This window comes from Serinus canaria, chromosome 21, assembly GCF_022539315.1.
Source record: "Serinus canaria isolate serCan28SL12 chromosome 21, serCan2020, whole genome shotgun sequence".
NCBI classification, from domain to species: domain Eukaryota; kingdom Metazoa; phylum Chordata; class Aves; order Passeriformes; family Fringillidae; genus Serinus; species Serinus canaria.
Genome location: NC_066334.1, coordinates 6,350,798 through 6,369,302, shown reverse-complemented (window position 1 = coordinate 6,369,302; position 18,505 = coordinate 6,350,798). Strand labels below are relative to the sequence as shown.

The window sequence follows — 18,505 nt, the reverse complement described above, 5'->3', positions numbered from 1 at the left end:
AAATATATAAATCTCTAAAAATATAATATAGAAAATAAAAACCTTCAAAATATTTATAAATCTTATAATAAATAAAACTTTTAGCTCTGATCGTCTTGTTATATAGTCAAGGAGGACATGTCTTTGTTTTTGCTCTCCTGCTATTCGCAGGATGCTCACATCCATAATATGAACCAGAGCCACCTTTCAGTCTTTTTTATATAATTCTGAAAACCAGAAAGAAAAATTGAGGTGTGAGTGTTTCAGAAGCCAGGTGTGCCCACCTGCAGGAACGTTTGTCCAGGGCCGGTGCCTGAAGCACCCCCCCTTTTGGTGATGCATCAGCGTGCCCGTGGTCCTCTCCCGCCCCTCGTGCGGTTTTGCGCCCCGGCTCACCTGCGCGTCTTCCCAGCGCATCTCAGGTCCTCCGCACCTTGCCAAACTGATCTTTGGTTCTCTTGAACTGCCTCACGTCCCCTTGGGGCCCCAAATGGGCATGTTTTATTCCTCAGTTTGTGTTAGCAGTGAGATTTTTTATGAGCTAATATTTTGGGATGCGGAGCCGGAGGCGTGGTCTCCACAACGCAAGATCCTGTCCGGTGCCCCCGCAGGCATCCAGCCTGCAGCCCAGCACGTCCCAATTCTTTTAGCTTCATTGTCAAGTCTTTTTGCGAGGTGGGCAAGCCCCCTAATTTACTTTTTAGTTTTTATGTTGGGGTATTTCTGGTTTTACTCTCCTTTGTGGTGCGTTTTGCAGTCATTCTCATGGTTATTTGGGGGTTATTTGAGAATTTTTTGTTTGCTGAGTTCTCACCAGCGAGCTCTCCAGTCCCTCTTTTTCCGCACCTGTCAAACTGCTATTGCTCTCCTTGAACTTCCCTAAATCACCAGCGAACAGTAATATGAGGAGAATTGGGAGAATCGAGAGGAACTTGGGGAATCGGGGTTACGTCCCCACACTCAGGGGTAGAAGGTGCGAATATTTTTTTAAGTTGCTTGGTGCCAGAGGATCACCAGCTCCAGCCCAGCGCGTCCAGTCCAGCTTGCAGTCACTGTTCTTCTTTTTTTTTTTCCCCCCCGAGAGGTTGGAAAGGGATACGCTCAAAGATTTGTTAAAGGTTGCCTACTCTATATTATGTCTTAGGGTTCACCCCCCCCTTTTTCTAGTGGTTATTTGAGTTGTTTTATCATTTTTTTGGGTTTATTTTATGCGTCTCCCCCACGGTTTTTTTTTTATGCTGGGTTGTTTGTTTTACCCCCTGTATGATTCTTCACATTTTTCAGCGAGATCTCCTGTCCTCCCGCACTTGCAAACGGCCTTCTTGGTCTCCTTGTTTTTTGCATATCCTTTCTTCAGTTCGGCATTATTCCCTTCGGTGGGGCCAAAGACCGATGGATTGACATTCTGGTAGCACACAGTAAGTCTGCATCCCCCTTTTCTTTTTTTTTGAAATTGAGCAGAAGCAGAAATCAGGGCTAGAAAGTGAGAATAAACTGTGGAAACTGGACAGAGGCTGTGGCCACACCAAACCGCAGGTGCCAGCAGCGATCCCAGCTCAGCCCAGCACGTCCACATTCCAGCTTCAGTCAAGTCTTTCTTGGTACAGTTTGGTAGGGAAAGATTTTTTTAATTTTATTATTATTGGTTTATATTGGTTTAATGTTATTATTTGTTGTTTTATTTTCTTACTTATTATATATGGGTGGGATCTGAACATTGACATGTTTATCCTGCAGGATCAGCCCCACAGATGGATTTTGGGATGGGTTTATCCTGCAGGATCAGCCCCACAGATGGATTTTGGGATGGGTTTATCCTGCAGGATCAGCCCCACAGATGGATTTTGGGATGGGTTTGACCTGCAGGATCAGCCCTGGAGATTTTGGGATGGGTTTATCCTGCAGGATCAGCCCTGCAGATTTTGGGATGGGTTTATCCTGGAGGATCATTGCCCCTGGACCGCATTTTGGGACGGGTTCATCTCTGGGGAAGGAAATCAGGCCCTGCAGGATCTGAACTTTGGGATGAGTTTGTCCCTGGAGGTTATTCAAGGCCTACAGGGATCTAAAATTTTGGGATGGGTTTTTTTATCCTGAAGGTTATCAAGCCCTGCAGATGGATTTTGGGCTGGGTTGTGGATCCTGAAGGACCAGCCCTGCAGGATTTTGGGATGTGTTATCCTGCAGGAACTGAACTGTGGGATGGGTTTATCTGCAGATCAGCATGCGCAGATGCGATTTTGGGATGGGGTTCGTGGTGGGAGTGCTTGGGTGCGTTTTCCTCAGGCTGTTTGGGTGCGGTGGGGTTCTGGGGGCTTTCTGGGGGGGCGTTGGCAGTGGTGGGTTCCAGCTTCCGCGCTGTCTGGTTATTTTCGGTTTTTGGTTGTTGTTGTGGCTGCCGCGTCGTGTGTGGCGTTTTGTTCGTCGTGTTTGCGGCCTTGTTGTGGCCTGTGCGCCCCCCTCCGGGTTTTGTGGTGTTTTCCGTTTTCTTTTCCTGTCCTTCCTTTTTCTCTTTTAGCCTCTCCCCCCCTTACCTGCCCCCCCCCCCCTCCTCCCCCCTCCAGCCTCCTCCCCCCCCTCTCGGGTTTCTTTGTCGGTGGCTGGATGTCCCGTTTTTGTTCCGCCCCGGTTCCACTGCCTTTGTGTCCTCCGTTGTTCGTCGTTTTATCGTGTGTTCGCGCGTGCTGCGTTTGTTCCGGTGCCGTTTGGGTTTTGTTTCTTCCCCCCTCCTCTCCCCTCCCCCCTTTTGTTTTTTCCTTTGCGAAGTCGCTTGTTTTTCCCTTTCGTTTCCTTTTTCGGTTCGTCCGTCTTGGGCCCTCGCTGCTTCTTTCTTCCTTTCCCTGCCCCGTCTCCTGGTTCCGTTTTCCTCCTCCCCTTACCGTGTGTTTTTTTCTCCTTTCTTTTTTTTTCCATGGTGTCCTTTTTATGGGTCCGGTGTTGCCTGTGTTCCCCCGGTGTTTCCGTTGCTTCCCGTCCTCCTTTTTCCCTTGGGTTTGCCTTCCTTGTAGTTCGGTTCCTTCTCTGCTGGTGTTTCTGTTTTTGGCTGTTTTGTGCCCTTTCGTGTTCCCCTCTAGTTTTCCCTTGAAATGCAGGATATTACAACTCCCTTCCGAGTGAGAGGTTATTCATGACTGGAGGATAATTGAACACTCTGTAGTCCCTTGTCTTTTGTTCAGCTTTCAGGCAGTTTTCTCTCCTACTGTTTGCTCTTGAACTTTTGTCCATGCTCGCATGCCTTTGCCCCCCTTCCCTTCTTGCCAGTGCGTCTTTCCTCTTGCTGCAGATTTTGGAGAGGGTTTATCTGCCGGATCAGCCCCAAAACAGATGGATTTGGGATGGATTTATCTGCAGGATCTGAACTTTGGGATGGTTTACCCGGCAGGATTGAACTTTGGATGGAGTTATTCCTGCAGGATCAGCCCTGCAGATTTGGGATGTTCATGGTGGGAGGATCAGCCCCACCAGAGGATTTTGGGATGGGTTGATCCTGCAGGATCAGCCCTGCAGGATCTGAACTATTGGCTTGGCGTATACTGAGGATCGGAACTTGGGATGGGATTGGGTTTATCCTGCAGGATCAGCCCTGCAGGGATCTGAACTTTGGGCTGGGTTTTCTGCAGGATCCGGCAAACGTGGCGGGGTTAATCCTGCAGGGAGGTTCTGGTTCTGCTCCTGCACTCCCAGGACAGGTGGAAGGTGAAGCTCAGGGAGCTGAAATCAAAGGAAAAAGGACAAACACCAAACAAACACCAAACAAACACCAAACAAACACCAAACAAACACCAAAAATCACTCCTTGACAAAATGTTGCAGCTGCTGCCGGGACCGACCTCTGGGCCTGGTCAAAACAGGGAGCTGGAAGAGAGAAGGGGGAAAAAATCAATTACTTTGAAAACGGGGGAAAAAAATATTCAATACTTGAAAATGGGGGAAAAAAAAAAATCAATACTTTGAAAAAGGGGGGACAAAAAAAATTAATACTTTGAAAAAGGGGGAAAAAATATCAATTACTTGAAAATGGGGGAAAAAAAATCAATTACTTTGAACAGGGGAGGGAAAAACTCACTACTTGAAAAAGGGGAGGGAAACAAAAAATCCTTACTTTGAAAAAGGGGAAAAAAAAATCATTACTTTGAAAAAGGGGAAACAATCAATACTTTAAAAAGGGGGAAAACTATCAATTACTTTGAAAATGGGGGAAAAAAATCAATTACTTTGAAAATGAGGAAAAAAACAAATATCAATACTGTGCACAAGGGGGGAAATTCAATTATTTGAAAAAAGGGGGAAGGGAATTCCGTGCTGCAGGATTTTTCACAGAGGCTCTGACCAGCTCACCTGGTGTCACCCAATTGGATGAGCTAGGTCCCGAACCATCCAAAATGGTTTGTACATTATGATTTCAATAATTCATTTAATTAAAATTTAATTATGGATTGCAATAATTACCCAGAGGGAGGCAGTGCCTTTTTTGGGGAGGTTTGGGGTGGACCTCTCTTGGTGGCAAACACAGGGGACACCAGCAGTGCCACCAGCCCCCAGGGGACAGGGCAGCAGCTCCTTACCATGTGGTAATTGATCATCTCCTGCAGGCTGTCCCCAAATTTATCCAGGCACTCCTGAACAAAAAATGAAATAAAACACAGTCATTAAAATAATATAAAATAAAATACAATCATTAAAATAAAATACAATCATTAATAAAAAAAATACAATCATTAAAAGAAAATAATATAAAAGTACAATCATTAAAAACAAAACAAAAATAAACAAATAAAATAACAACAAACAAAACAAAACAAAAACAAAATCAAATAAATAAAAAAGGGATAAAATCCCACAGAAAGGACCGGGGGATAAATCATATCAAATAGATACAAGTAAAATAGAACCAAAAAACAATACAATACAAATGAAATAAATAACCATAATAAAAAATAAAATAAACGCAATAAATACCAATACAGGGAAGGGAAAAGCCCAGATCAAGAAGGAAGATAAAATCCCATTCACATAATCCCTAAATACAATACAATAAATATAACAAAAGCAATACAAACATAAACTACAAGACAAAAAAAACAAAATTAAAAGAAATAAAAATAAAATAATAAAAGCAAAATAAAACAAAAATAAAAATAAATAAAACTAAATAAAAGAAAAAAAAATGAAAAAAATTAAAATAAAAATTAAAAAACATAAAAACAAAAATAAAATAAACATAAATAAAAAGAAAAAAAAAAGTAAGGTGAAGGGAGCTGGCAGTGAAGGGAAGCAGGCTGCCAGGGCTGGGGGGGAGGCTAGGAAAAGGATCTGAGGAGGCCCTGGTCCTTGCCAGGAGGCGTTTGAGCTTGGAGCCTTTCCTGGACAGGGCGGAGCTGAGCTGAAGCTCCCGTTTTGCAGCTCAACGTGGGATGCGCTCACATCCCAAATCTGTGCTCAGACATACAGTGCACTGCCTGCCGAGATCAGCTGGGCGGGCCAGCCTCACCTCCCTCAAATCCATTGATGAAATGGATCCCACTGACTCCCTCCAAATCCTCATAAATGGATTCACATGACCTCACTCCAAACACCAAATCCCATTGAAATGGATCCACTGACCTCCCTCCAAAATCCCATTGAAATGGAACCCCACTGACTCCCCTCCAAATCCCATTGAAATGGATCCACTTGACCTCCTCCAAACTCCCATTGAAATGGATCCCACTGACCTCCCTCCAAATCCCATTGAAATGGATCCCACTGACCTCCCTCAAATCCCATTGAAATGGATCCACTGCCTCCTCCAAATCCCATTGAAATGGATCCCACTGACCTCCCTCCAAATCCCATTGAAATGGATCCCACTCTGACCTCCCTCCAAATCCCACTGAAATGGATCCCACTCTGACCTCCCTCCAAATCCCATTGAAATGGATCCCACTGACATCCCTCCAATCCCATGAAATCGATTCCCACTGACCTCCCTCCAAATCTCATTTTAAATGGATCCCACTGACCTCCCTCCAAATCCCATTGAAATGGATCTCACTCTGATCTCCCTCCAAATCTCATTTAAACGGATCTCACTGACCTCCCTCCAAATCCCATTTAAATGGATCTCACTGACCTCCCTCCACATCCCATTGAAATGGATCCCACTGACCTCCCTCCAAATCCCATTTAAATGGATCCACTGACCTCCCTCCAAATCCATTGAAATGGATCCCACTGACCTCCCTCCAAATCCCATTTAAATGGATCCCACTTGACCTCTCTCAAATCCAGTGAAATGGATCTCACTGACCTCCCTCCAAATCCATTGTAAATGGATCTCACTCTGATCTCCCTCCAAATCCCATTGAAATGGATCCCACTGACCTCCCTCCAAATCCCATTGAAATGGATCCCACTGACCTCCCTCCAAATCCCATTGAAATGGATCCCACTGACCTCCCTCCAAATCCCATTGTAAATGGATCCCACTGACCTCCCTCCAAATCCCATTGAAATGGATCCCACTGACCTCCCTCCAAATCCCATTGAAATGGATCCCACTGACCTTTCAGCCAATCTCATTTAAATGGATCTCACCCTGACCTTTCAGCCAGTCTCATTTTAAATGGATCCCACCCAGACCTTTCAGCCAGACTCATTTAAACGGATCTCACTGACCTCCCTCCAAATCCCATTTAAATGGATCCCACTGACCTCCCTCCAAATCTCATTTTAAATGGACCTCACTCTGACCTCCCTCCAAACCTCATTTGAAATCGATCCCACTGACCTCCCTCCAAATCTCATTTAAATGGATCCCACCTGACCTTTCAGCCAGACTCATTTTGAGTGGATGTCACTCTGACCTCTCACCCAATCTCATTTAAATGGATCCCACCCTGACCTTTCAGCCAGTCTTTTGAGATGGCATCTCTGACCTCCCCCAAACCTCATTTGAAATGCATCTCTGAGTTCCCCCAAACCTCATTTGAAATGCATCTCTGAGTTCCCAGCCTGCTGTTGCCAGACTCTCTGCATCCCTCCAAACACAACTCTCATTTTCAGTGGATCTCACTCTGATTTCCCACCAAATCTCATTTTCAGTGGCTGCTTAAGCAGCGTGAGAGGCTTGGATTTGTGATCCATTCCCAGCAGCAGGGACCTGAGCATCCCCCAGCCCCCCTGAGCATCCCCCAGCCCACCCTGAGCATCCCCCAGCCCACCCTGAGCAGGGCAGGAACCTGAGCATCCCTGAGCACCCCAGCCCCCTGAGCATCCCAGCCCACCTGAGCATCCCCAGCCCACCTGAGCATCCCCCAGCCCACCCTGAGCCAGGAGCAGGAACCTGAGCATCTCCCTGAGCACCCCCAGCCCACCCTGAGCATCCCCAGCCCACCCTGAACCAGAAACAGGGATCTGAGCATCCCCCTGAGCACCCCCAGCCCCCCTGATCAGGAATGTGAGCACCCCAGCCCCCTGAGCACCCCCAGCCCCCTGATCAGGAAGTGAGCACCCCCAGCCCACCGCGGAATTGAGCACCCCGCCCTGAGCACCCCCAGCCCCTGATAAGGGATGTGAGCACCCAGCCCCCGAGCACCCCCAGCCCCCCTGATCAGGAATGTGAGCACCCCCAGCCCCCCTGAGCACCCCCAGCCCCCCTGAGCAGGAATGTGAGCACAAATTTGGCTCACCGAGATCATCTGGTCCTTCCTGCACTGCTGGGACAGGTCCCTGACGCCGCTGACGAAATGTTTGTTGGTGGTGATGTAAACTTTGCCAGCCTCCAGCATGCTGCTGCACAGCTTCACCAGCTGGGGACACACGGACAGGGACAGGGGGACACGCGTGGGGACACACACACACACACACAGGCACAGGGACACAGAAATGGGCTCAGCACTGGGTTTAGACCAGCCTGGCTTTGTCCCACACCCTGGGTAAAACCCCAGCCCAGGACAGGGACAAAATCCCAGCATAGGACAGGGATGGGGGAAAATCCCACCCTGGGACAGGAGAGGGACAAAATCCCACCCAGGAAATGACAGGGATAAAATCCCAGCCCAGGAAATGACAGGGATAAAATCCCAGCCCAGGTTTTAGGGGTAAAAATTTTAGGACAGGGGTAAAAATCCCAGCTCAGGACAGGGGTAAAGTCCCACTCTGGGACAGGACAGCCTGTTCCAAGAGGAGCTGGACAGGAGCTCCTGTCCCAGCTCAGAGGAGCCCTGGAGACAAGCTGGGGTGCTAAACATGAATTTAACACCTAGAAACAGGCTAATATTTTAGGGGACACCTGGAGTGACCCCATTCCTGAGCAGGGGCTCCAGCAGTGTCCCTCAGGCCATGGCCTGCCCTCATGTTGTCAAGCTTGGCCTCCGTCTCCAGCACACCTGCCAGGCCCCAGGTCTGGGGTGCTAAACATGAATTTAACACCTGGAAATGGGCTCAGATTTTAGGGGATACCTGGAGGGACCCCATTCCTGAGCAGGGGAGCAGAAATAGGCCTCAGTGTCCCTCAGACCATGGCCTGCCCTCATGTTGTCAAGCTTGGCCTCAATCTCCACCACACCTGCCAGGCCTCAGGTCTGGGGTGCTAAACATGAATTTAACACCTGGAAATGGGCTCAGATTTTAGGGGACACCTGGAAGGACCCCATCCCTGAGCAGGAACCAGAAATAGGCCCCAGTCCCCCTCAGACCATGGCCTGCCCTCACCTTGTCGAGCTTGGCCTCGATCTCCACCACACCTGCCAGGCCTCAGGTCTGGGGTGCTAAACATGAATTTAACACCTGGAAATGGGCTCAGATTTTAGGGGACACCTGGAAGGACCCCATCCCTGAGCAGGAACCAGAAATAGGCCCCAGTGTCCCTCAGACCATGGCCTGCCCTCACCTTGTCGAGCTTGGCCTCGATCTCCACCACATCCGTCTCCACCTCATCGATGGTTGCCCTGCAACAGAACAGGAGGAGGGATGGTTAATTAGCAGTGAGGAATCGTTAATTGGCAGCTTGTGGTGATGGGGGAGGAGGCCAGGGAGGGGCGAGTGAGGATCAGAGGGGCTGAGGGACTCGTTATTCCCACTGGGATGTCGGGGCTGAATCCCTCAGGAATGAATTCCAGGGCTGGGAAAAGAGATGGAGATGGTCCGGATGAACCCAGGGCTGGGAAGACACCCCCAGCAAATTCATTTAGTGGCATTGTTGTGTTAATTACCAGCAGTGCTAATTGACACGGGGATAACCATTGTTCCACCCAGCCCCACCAGGCACAAATTCCTCACTGCAGCACCACCAAACCATTTCCAGCCTCTCCAAATGCTGAATTATGACCTGAAAACCTCAGGAACCACCCCTCAAACCCACCCAGAGCAGCCTTTGAACCTCTGAACACCAAAAAGCTCCTCCACACACGTGGGGCTGCGCTTGGACAGGGATAAATCCAGCCCAGGATTTTGGGATCTGCTCCTTTTCCAGGCCAGCAGGCAGATGGGACAGCCAGGAGCTGCCACAGCCCAGCTGCAAAGGACATCAGCCACTCCAGGAGGCATTCCCAGAGCCAGGAATGTGAGGCAAACATGACATCAGCCACTCCAGGAGGCATTCCCAGAGCCAGGAATGTGCTCCTGGAATGGCTCTGGGCAGAGCCCTGCAGACCTGAGGGTGTTCCCTGGCAGAGCACTCAGATTTCTGTAACCACACACCTGGGAATGTGGTCAGACCTCAGAGCACCAAGGGTTGGAATCCTAATTTTAGCCAGGGAGCTTCTAAGGTTTGTGGGATCAGGATTTTAAAGGTTGGATCATGAAATATTGCACCCAAAGTTGGAAAAATCCCAGCCCTGAGCTGCAGGGATGGATTTGGAGGGACAGGAACTCATCCTGACCTCAGGAAAAGGACAGGACACCCTCAATCCTCAAAACTCCTGCAGGAGCCATCAGGCACCAAGGGTTGGAATCCTAATTTTGTTCAGGGAGCTTCTTAGGTTTGTGGGATCAGGATTTAAAAGGTTGGATCATGAAATATTCCAGCCAAGGTTTGAAAATCCCAGCCCTGAGCTGCAGGGATGGATTTGGAGGGATGTGAACCATCAGGTACCAAGGGTTTGGAATCCTAATTTTAGCCAGGGAGCTTCTAAGGTTTGTGGGATCAGGATTTTTAAAGGTTGGATCATGAAATATTGCACCCAAAGTTGGAAAAATCCCAGCCCTGAGCTGCAGGGAGGGATTTGGAGGGACTTGAACCATCAGGCTCCAAGGGTTGGAATCCTAATTTTAGCCAGGGAGCTTCCTAGGTTTGTGGGATCAGGATTTAAAAGGTTGGCTCATGAAATATTCCAGCCAAGGTTTGAAAATCCCAGCCCTGAGCTGCAGGGAGGGATTTGGAGGGACAGGAACTCATCCTGACCTCAGGAAAAGGACAGGACACCCTCAATCCTCAAAACTCCTGCAGGAGCCATCAGGCACCAAGGGTTGGAATCCTAATTTTGTTCAGGGAGCTTCTAAGGTTTGTGGGATCAGGATTTTAAAGGTTGGCTCATGAAATATTGCACCCAAAGTTGGAAAAATCCCAGCCCTGAGCTGCAGGGATGGATTTGGAGGGATGTGAACCATCAGGTACCAAGGGTTTGGAATCCTAATTTTAGCCAGGGAGCTTTCTAGGTTTGTGGGATCAGGATTTTTAAAGGTTGGATCATGAAATATTCCAGCCAAAGTTGGAAAAATCCCAGCCCTGAGCTGCAGGGATGGATTTGGAGGGATGTGAACCATCAGGCACCAAGGGTTGGAATCCTAATTTTGTTCAGGGAGCTTCTAAGGTTTGTGGGATCAGGATTTAAAAGGTTGGATCATGAAATATTCCAGCCAAGGTTTGAAAATCCCAGCCCTGAGCTGCAGGGAGGGATTTGGAGGGACAGGAACTCATCCTGCCCTCAGGAAAAGGACAGGACACCCTCAATCCTCAAAATTCCTGCAGGAGCCATCAGGCACCAAGGGTTGGAATCCTAATTTTGTTCAGGGAGCTTCTAAGGTTTGTGGGATCAGGATTTTAAAGGTTGGCTCATGAAATATTGCACCCAAAGTTGGAAAAATCCCAGCCCTGAGCTGCAGGGATGGATTTGGAGGGATGTGAACCATCAGGTACCAAGGGTTGGAATCCTAATTTTAGCCAGGGGAGCTTTCTAGGTTTGTGGGATCAGGATTTTTAAAGGTTGGATCATGAAATATTCCAGCCAAAGTTGGAAAAATCCCAGCCCTGAGCTGCAGGGATGGGGTTTGGAGGGACTTGAACCATCAGGCTCCAAGGGTTGGAATCCTAATTTTGGCCAGGGAGCTTCTTAGGTTTGTGGGATCAGGATTTAAAAGGTTGGCTCATGAAATATTCCAGCCAAGGTTTGAAAATCCCAGCCCTGAGCTGCAGGGATGGATTTGGAGGGACAGGAACTCATCCTGCCCTCAGGAAAAGGACAGGACACCCTCAATCCTCAAAACTCCTGCAGGAGCCATCAGGCACCAAGGGTTTGGAATCCTAATTTTAGCCAGGGAGCTTCTAAGGTTTGTGGGATCAGGATTTTTAAAGGTTGGATCATGAAATATTCCAGCCAAAGTTGGAAAAATCCCAGCCCTGAGCTGCAGGGATGGATTTGGAGGGATGTGAACCATCAGGCACCAAGGGTTGGAATCCTAATTTTGTTCAGGGAGCTTCTAAGGTTTGTGGGATCAGGATTTAAAAGGTTGGATCATGAAATATTCCAGCCAAGGTTTGAAAATCCCAGCCCTGAGCTGCAGGGAGGGATTTGGAGGGACAGGAACTCATCCTGCCCTCAGGAAAAGGACAGGACACCCTCAATCCTCAAAATTCCTGCAGGAGCCATCAGGATTGGTGTCTGAGGCTCTGGGTGCCTTCATCCCAGGAATAATCTCCTGGAAAAAATGTCCTTTTTTTGCTCCAGCATCCCTAAAGCCCCTCCAAACCCCTGGGAGATGAAATCCAGGCTGGAGCTCAGTGCCCAGAGCTCTGGCCACCACCAGCCCTGGGAAAACACAGCCAAAAAAACAACAACAAAAAGGAGTTTTTTCATGGAATAACAAACCAAAAGGAACATAAAGGAAAGCAACAGCAGCTCTCCCACTCTGCTCTGCCTCCCCCACACGTGGCTCTGCCCGGGGGCAGAGATTTGGAAAGAAAAAGAATCATTAAAAAAAGCTCTTTTCAGGGTTTTTTTTCCCCCCTCCTCTTGCAGCTATTTTTGGTGCCCGGGTTTGGGGCTCGTGTGCCTTCATGCATCTGCTGCCAGATTCAATTCTTCCACTCGCTGGGCACAAAAAGCAGCTGGGCAAGAGGGAAGAGCTGGATTTCCTGGGAATCATTTTCTTTCCAGGGAAGCAGGAGCAGCCATTGTGCAAGCTGCCATCCAGGCAGATTTCCTGCCTGGAATTTCATATCATTCCTTCATTTCTATTCGTCTTTCTTCATCTATTCTGTCATTTATTCATCTCTAATTTCCCGCCTGTTTTTATCCCAGCCCGTGGATAAATCTGGGCTCTGAGATTTTTTGGGGCTGGGGAACACGAGGGGTTAAAAATTGGAGGTTTTTTTATTTGGGGTGTGGGCTTGAGGGAAAAGGTTCCAAAGGGTTGGAATGCAAGGGCAGAGATCCCAGGGGTTTATTTGGAGATCCAGGAAGCAAAGAAAATGACATTAATCTGTCGTTTTCCAGGTGTTTTTATATCCCAAGGAGGTTTCTTGGTGAGGAACTCTGAGATGAGCTGGAAGATCCCAAAATCCAACCCCAAATCCTCCCACACACCTGGTCCTGCTGCTCAGGGATTTTCCTTTCTGCACCTTTCTGCCTGACCAACACCTGATTTCCACCCTCCGAGGGCACACCGGGCCCAAGTCCAGCCCTGGGCTCTTGGGGGTTAAAATTTTATCTTTTCTGCTCACTGATGCAATTCCAGAACATTGGATTTTTGGGGTTTAAAATGTACTTTTTCTTCTAACTGATACAACTCCAGAACATTGGATTTTAGAGGTTAAAATGTCCTTTTCCTGCTCATTGATGCAATTCCAGAGAACTGGATTTTAGGGGTTTAAAATGTCCTTTTCCTTCTAACTGATACAATTCCAGAGCACTGGATTTTTGGGGGTTAAAAATATAATTTTCCTGCTCACTGCAGGAATTCCAGAGCACTGGATTTTGGGGTTTAAATGTGTTTTCCTGCTCCCTGCAGGAGCTGCAGAGCCCTCAGATCCTGCCCTCCCCGAGGATCCCAGTTCCAGGGCTGCCAAGCCCAGGCTGTGCCAGCTCCACTCCCACACTTCCATCCTCCCACAGTGCCAGGGATGAGAGGCACAGTTACACAAGCAGCCTGGGGACCTGGGATGACTCCCCAGGGATGAGGAAACGCCACCTCAGCACCACTCCAGAGCACTCTGGGAGTGGGAATCCACATCTGCTCCATCCCCATTCCCATCCCATCCCCATCCCCATTCTATTCCCATTTCTATTCTATTCCCATTCCCATCCCCATCCCCACTCCTAATTCCATTCCCATCCCCATCCCATCCCTGTTCCCATTCTATTCCCATTCCCCATCTCCCATTCTCCATCTCATCCCAGCCCATTCCCATCCCATTCCCATTCTATTCCATCCCCATCCCCATCCCCATCCCCAGTCCCCATTCTATTCCCATCATTCTATTCCCATTCCCATCCCCATCCCCATCCCATTCCCATTCCCATTCCCATCCCCATCCCATCCCCATCCCCATTCCCATTCCCATTTCCCATTCCCCATTCCCATCCCCATTCTATTCCCATTTCTATTCTATTCTATTCCCATTCCCCATTCCCCATCCCCATTCCCATCCCCATTCCATCCCATATTCCCATCCCCATTCCCATCCTATCCCTATTCCCATTCCAATCTCATCCCCATCCCCATCCCCAGCCCATCCCCATCCCCATTCCCATTCCATCCCATCCCATCCCCATCCCGCCCCATCCCCATCATTCCCATCCCCATCCCCCTTCCCATCTCATCCCATTCCCATCCCATCCCCATTCTATTCCCATTCTATTCCCATTCCCCATTCCCATTCCCATCTCATCCCATTCCCATCCCCAGCCCATCCCCATGCCCCAGCCCCATCCCCATTCCCATACCCATCCCCATTCCCATTCCCATCCCCATCCCCATCCCCATCCCTGTTCCCATTCTATTCCCATTCCCCATTCCCATTCCCATCTCATCCTATGCCCATCCCCATCCCCATTCCCATCTCATCCCATTCCCATCCCATCCCCATTCTATTCCCATTCCCCATCCCCATTCCCATCTCATCCCATCCCCATCCCCATCCCCATTCTATTCCCATTTCTATTCTATTCCTATTCCCATTCCATTCCCATTCTCATCCCCATCTCCATTCCCATTCCCATTCCCATTCCTGTTCCCACCCCATTTGTGCCTCCTGAGCAAATCCCAGGGACTCTCAGCCTCTCCCAGCTGCAGGAACCCAGCCCAGCCAAGAACTGACTCTTTTCACCCCAAAATAACTGAAATAAGGGGATGGCCCAGTGCTGCTCCATCCTGGGAATCTGGGAATGGGAATCCATCCCCATCCCATGGATCCCATGGATCCCATGGATCCCATCTGTGCCTCCTGAACAAACCCCAGCCATGCTCAGCCAGCCAAGAACTGACTCTTTTCACCCCAAAATGAATATTTGAATAATTTGAATGAAGCTCTGTCCCAGCCCAGCCAGGAATCGACTCTTTTCACCCTAAAATGAATATCTGAATAATTTGAATGAAGCTCTGTCCCAGCCAGACCCAGAACTGGCTCTTTTCACCCCAAAACGCTCTCAATGGAGCTCTGTCTCTAGGGCTGGCCAAGAACCGACTCTTTTCACCCCAAAATGAATATTTGAATGAAGCTCTGTCCCCAGGGCTGGCCAAGAACTGGCTCTTTTCACCCCAAAATGAATATTTTAATAATTTGAATGAAGCTCTGTCCCTAGGGCTGGCTCAGAACTGGCTCTTTTCACCCCAAAATGATTTGAGTAAAGCTCTCTCCCAGCCAGACCCAAAACTGGCTCCTTTCACCCCAAAATGATTTGAGTAAAGCTCTGTCCCAGCCAGACCCAAAACCGGCTCTTTTCACCCCAAAACGCTCTCAATGAAGCTCTGTCCCAGCCAGACCCAAAACCGGCTCTTTTCACCCCAAAACCCTCTCAATGAAGCTCTGTCCCAGCCAGACCCAAAACTGGCTCTTTTCACCCCAAAACCCTCTCAATGAAGCTCTGTCCCAGCCAGACCCAAAACCGGCTCTTTTCACCCCAAAATGATTTGAGTAAAGCTCTGTCCCAGCCAGACCCAAAACCGGCTCTTTTCACCCCAAAACGCTCTCAATGAAGCTCTGTCCCAGCCAGACCCAAAACCGGCTCTTTTCACCCCAAAACGCTCTCAATGAAGCTCTGTCCCAGCCAGACCCAAAACTGGCTCTTTTCACCCCAAAACCCTCTCAATGAAGCTCTGTCCCAGCCAGACCCAAAACGGCTCTTTTACCCCAAACCTTTCACAAGCTCAGCCCCCAAAACGGCTCTTTCCCCAAACCTCAATGAAGCTCTGTCCCAGCCAGACCCAAAACTGGCTCTTTTCACCCCAAAACGCTCTCAATGAAGCTCTGTCCCAGCCAGACCCAAAACTGGCTCTTTTCACCCCAAAACCCTCTCAATGAAGCTCTGTCCCAGCCAGACCCAAAACCGGCTCTTTTCACCCCAAAACCGCTCTCAATGAAGCTCTGTCCCAGCCAGACCCAAAACCGGCTCTTTTCACCCCAAAACGCTCTCAATGAAGCTCTGTCCCAGCCAGACCCAAAACCGGCTCTTTTCACCCCAAAACCCTCTCAATGAAGCTCTGTCCCAGCCAGACCCAAAACCTGGCTCTTTCACCCCAAAACGCTCTCAATGAAGCTCTGTCCCAGCCAGACCCAAAACTGGCTCTTTTCACCCCAAAACCCTCTCAATGAAGCTCTGTCCCAGCCAGACCCAAAACCGGCTCTTTTCACCCCAAAACGCTCTCAATGAAGCTCTGTCCCAGCCAGACCCAAAACCGGCTCTTTTCACCCCAAACCTTCTCAATGAAGCTCTGTCCCAGCCAGACCCAAAACCGGCTCTTTTCACCCCAAAACCTTCTCAATAAAGCTCTGTCCCAGCCAGACCCAAAACCGGCTCTTTTCACCCCAAAACGCTCTCAATGAAGCTCTGTCCCAGCCAGACCCAAAACTGACTCTTTTCACCCCAAAACGCTCTCAATGAAGCTCTGTCCCAGCCAGACCCAAAACCGGCTCTTTTCACCCCAAAACGCTCTCAATGAAGCTCTGTCCCAGCCAGACCCAAAACTGGCTCTTTTCACCCCAAAACGCTCTCAATGAAGCTCTGTCCCAGCCAGACCCAAAACTGGCTCTTTTCACCCCAAAACGCTCTCAATGAAGCTCTGTCCCAGCCAGGCCCTCCTGGCTCCCTGCCCCGAGCGTTTCCTGCCGCTCTCCCTTCCTGCTGAAGCCCTGCCAGGATTTTTTTTTTCCTTTTTCTTCTTTTTTCACACCAATCTTTGGCCTCTCCCCAAGCCCTTCCCACGGCCAGACCAGGCTGAGCTCCCTCTGCGCGTTTGGGATGGCCCAAAAATGGCAAAAATTGCCCCAAAGGTGGCCAAAAATGCCCCCAGGGATGGTTTGATAGCCCCAGAGATAAGGAGCTGGGTGTTGATAAGGGTTCCCCAGCTGCATCCCAAAGGGATCCAGGGAAATCAGGCTGAAAAATAGAAATTTAGGGGAAAAGTGATGTGGGAATTGTGAGGAAAATTAGGCAGAATATTATGTAGAAAAAGAAAAAATTAGGCAGAAAAAATAGAGAATTATATAGAAAATTAGGGCAAAAAATATGCAGAAAAATCAGGCTGAGAAATAGAAAATTAGGGGAAAAGTGATGCGGGAAATTGTGAGGAAAATTAGGCAGAATATTATGGAGAAAAAAAGAAAAAATTAGGCAGAAAAAATAGGCAGAAAAATAGAGAATTATATAGAAAATTAGGGCAAAGAAATATGCAGAAAAATCAGGCTGAGAAATAGAAAATTAGGGGAAAAGTGATGCTGGAACTTGTGAGGAAAATTAGGCAGAAAAATAGAAAATTATACAGAAAATTAGGGCAAAAATTATGCAAAACATTAGGCAGAAAATTAGGCTGAAATGGAAAAATAGGAAAAAAAATTATGCAGAAAATTAGGACAAAAATTATGCTGAAAATTATGCAGAAAAATAGAAAATTAGGCAAAAAATTTATGCAGGAAATTAGGCAGAAAAATTATGATGAAAATTATGCAGAAAAATAGAAAATTAGGCAAAAAATTTATGCAGGAAATTAGGCAGAAAAATTATGATGAAAATTAGGCAGAAAATTACACAGAAAAATAGAAAATTATATAGAAAATCAGGCCGAAAAATTACGCTGAAAATTGGGCAGAAAATTATGTCAAAAAATAGAAAATTAGGCAAAAATTTATGCGGGAATGATGACAAAAAGTCGGCAGAATATTATGCAGAAAAATAGAAAATTATACCGAAAATTAGGCCAAAAAATTATGCAGGAAATTATGATGAAAATTAGGCAGAATATTATGGAGAAAAAGAAAAAATAGGCAAAAAAAATAGGCAGAAAAATAGAGAATTATATAGAAAATTAGGGCAAAAAATATGCAGAAAAATTAGGCTGAAAAATGGAAAATTAGGCAAAAATTTAAGCAGGAATTATGAGAAAAATTAGGCAGAATATTAGGCAGAAAAATAGAAGATTATGCAGGAAATTATGATGAAAATTAGGCAGAACATGATGCCAAAAAAATAGAAAATTAGGCAAAAAATTATGCAGAACAATAGAAAATTATATAGAAAATTAGGGCTTAAAATTAGGCAGAAAATTTTAATGAAAATTAGGCAGAAAATTACACAGAAAAATATAAAATTATATAAAAAATTAGGCCAAAAAATTACGTAGGAAATTATGAAGAAAATTATAAAGAAAATTAGGCCAAAAAATATGCAGAAAATTATGATAAAAATCAGGCAGAAAATGATGCTGAAAAAGAGAATATTAGGCAAAAAGTGATGGAGGAAAATAGAAAATTAGGTAGAAAATTAGGCCAAAAATAGAGAATTAGACCAAAAATGGTACCTAAAAGCTCAGCCAGGCACCAGCTGAAAATCATCCTGGAGCTTTTCCCTTTTCCAGCTGCCCCAGAGCAGCTCCAGCTCGGAGTGAGCTCAACCCAGGGGATCCCAGGGCTGCAATTCCTGCAGCAGCAGCAGGAATGCTTCCGGAAGCTTCCCTGCCTCTGGCAGCTGGGAGGGAGGCTCTGGAGCTGCCCTGAGCTCTGCCAGCTGTGCCAGCTGTGCCCAGCTGGGGAATCTCTCCCCTTGTGGATGGGTCAGAAATCAGGAGGGTCAGAGCAGGGGTTGGAACCTGGGGCTGGCAGCACCTGAGGGAG

General features: G+C 47.6%; 1 protein-coding gene and 1 long non-coding RNA gene across 3 annotated transcripts in view; both read right to left on the bottom strand.

The window, feature by feature from the left end:
• ACAP3 (ArfGAP with coiled-coil, ankyrin repeat and PH domains 3) overlaps positions 1 to 18,505 on the bottom strand; it is a 57,577-nt gene that overhangs the window by 25,304 nt on the left and 13,768 nt on the right. The window contains exons 2-4 of the mRNA XM_050982736.1: positions 8,852 to 8,909; positions 7,650 to 7,769; positions 4,545 to 4,598 (exon numbers count right to left, since the gene is read on the bottom strand). Of these exons, the coding sequence (XP_050838693.1) occupies positions 4,545 to 4,598; positions 7,650 to 7,769; positions 8,852 to 8,909 (232 nt within the window). The remainder of the gene's footprint in view (positions 1 to 4,544; positions 4,599 to 7,649; positions 7,770 to 8,851; positions 8,910 to 18,505) is intronic.
• On the bottom strand, positions 15,226 to 16,465 carry LOC127060344 (uncharacterized). Of its 2 annotated transcripts, none has more exons than XR_007779278.1 (3): positions 16,365 to 16,465; positions 15,577 to 15,901; positions 15,226 to 15,425 (listed from the first exon to the last, which is right to left on the bottom strand). It is a non-coding gene; the product is annotated as an uncharacterized LOC127060344 (long non-coding RNA). The 2 variants fall into 2 exon arrangements; XR_007779277.1 differs by having other exon boundaries at positions 16,307 to 16,459.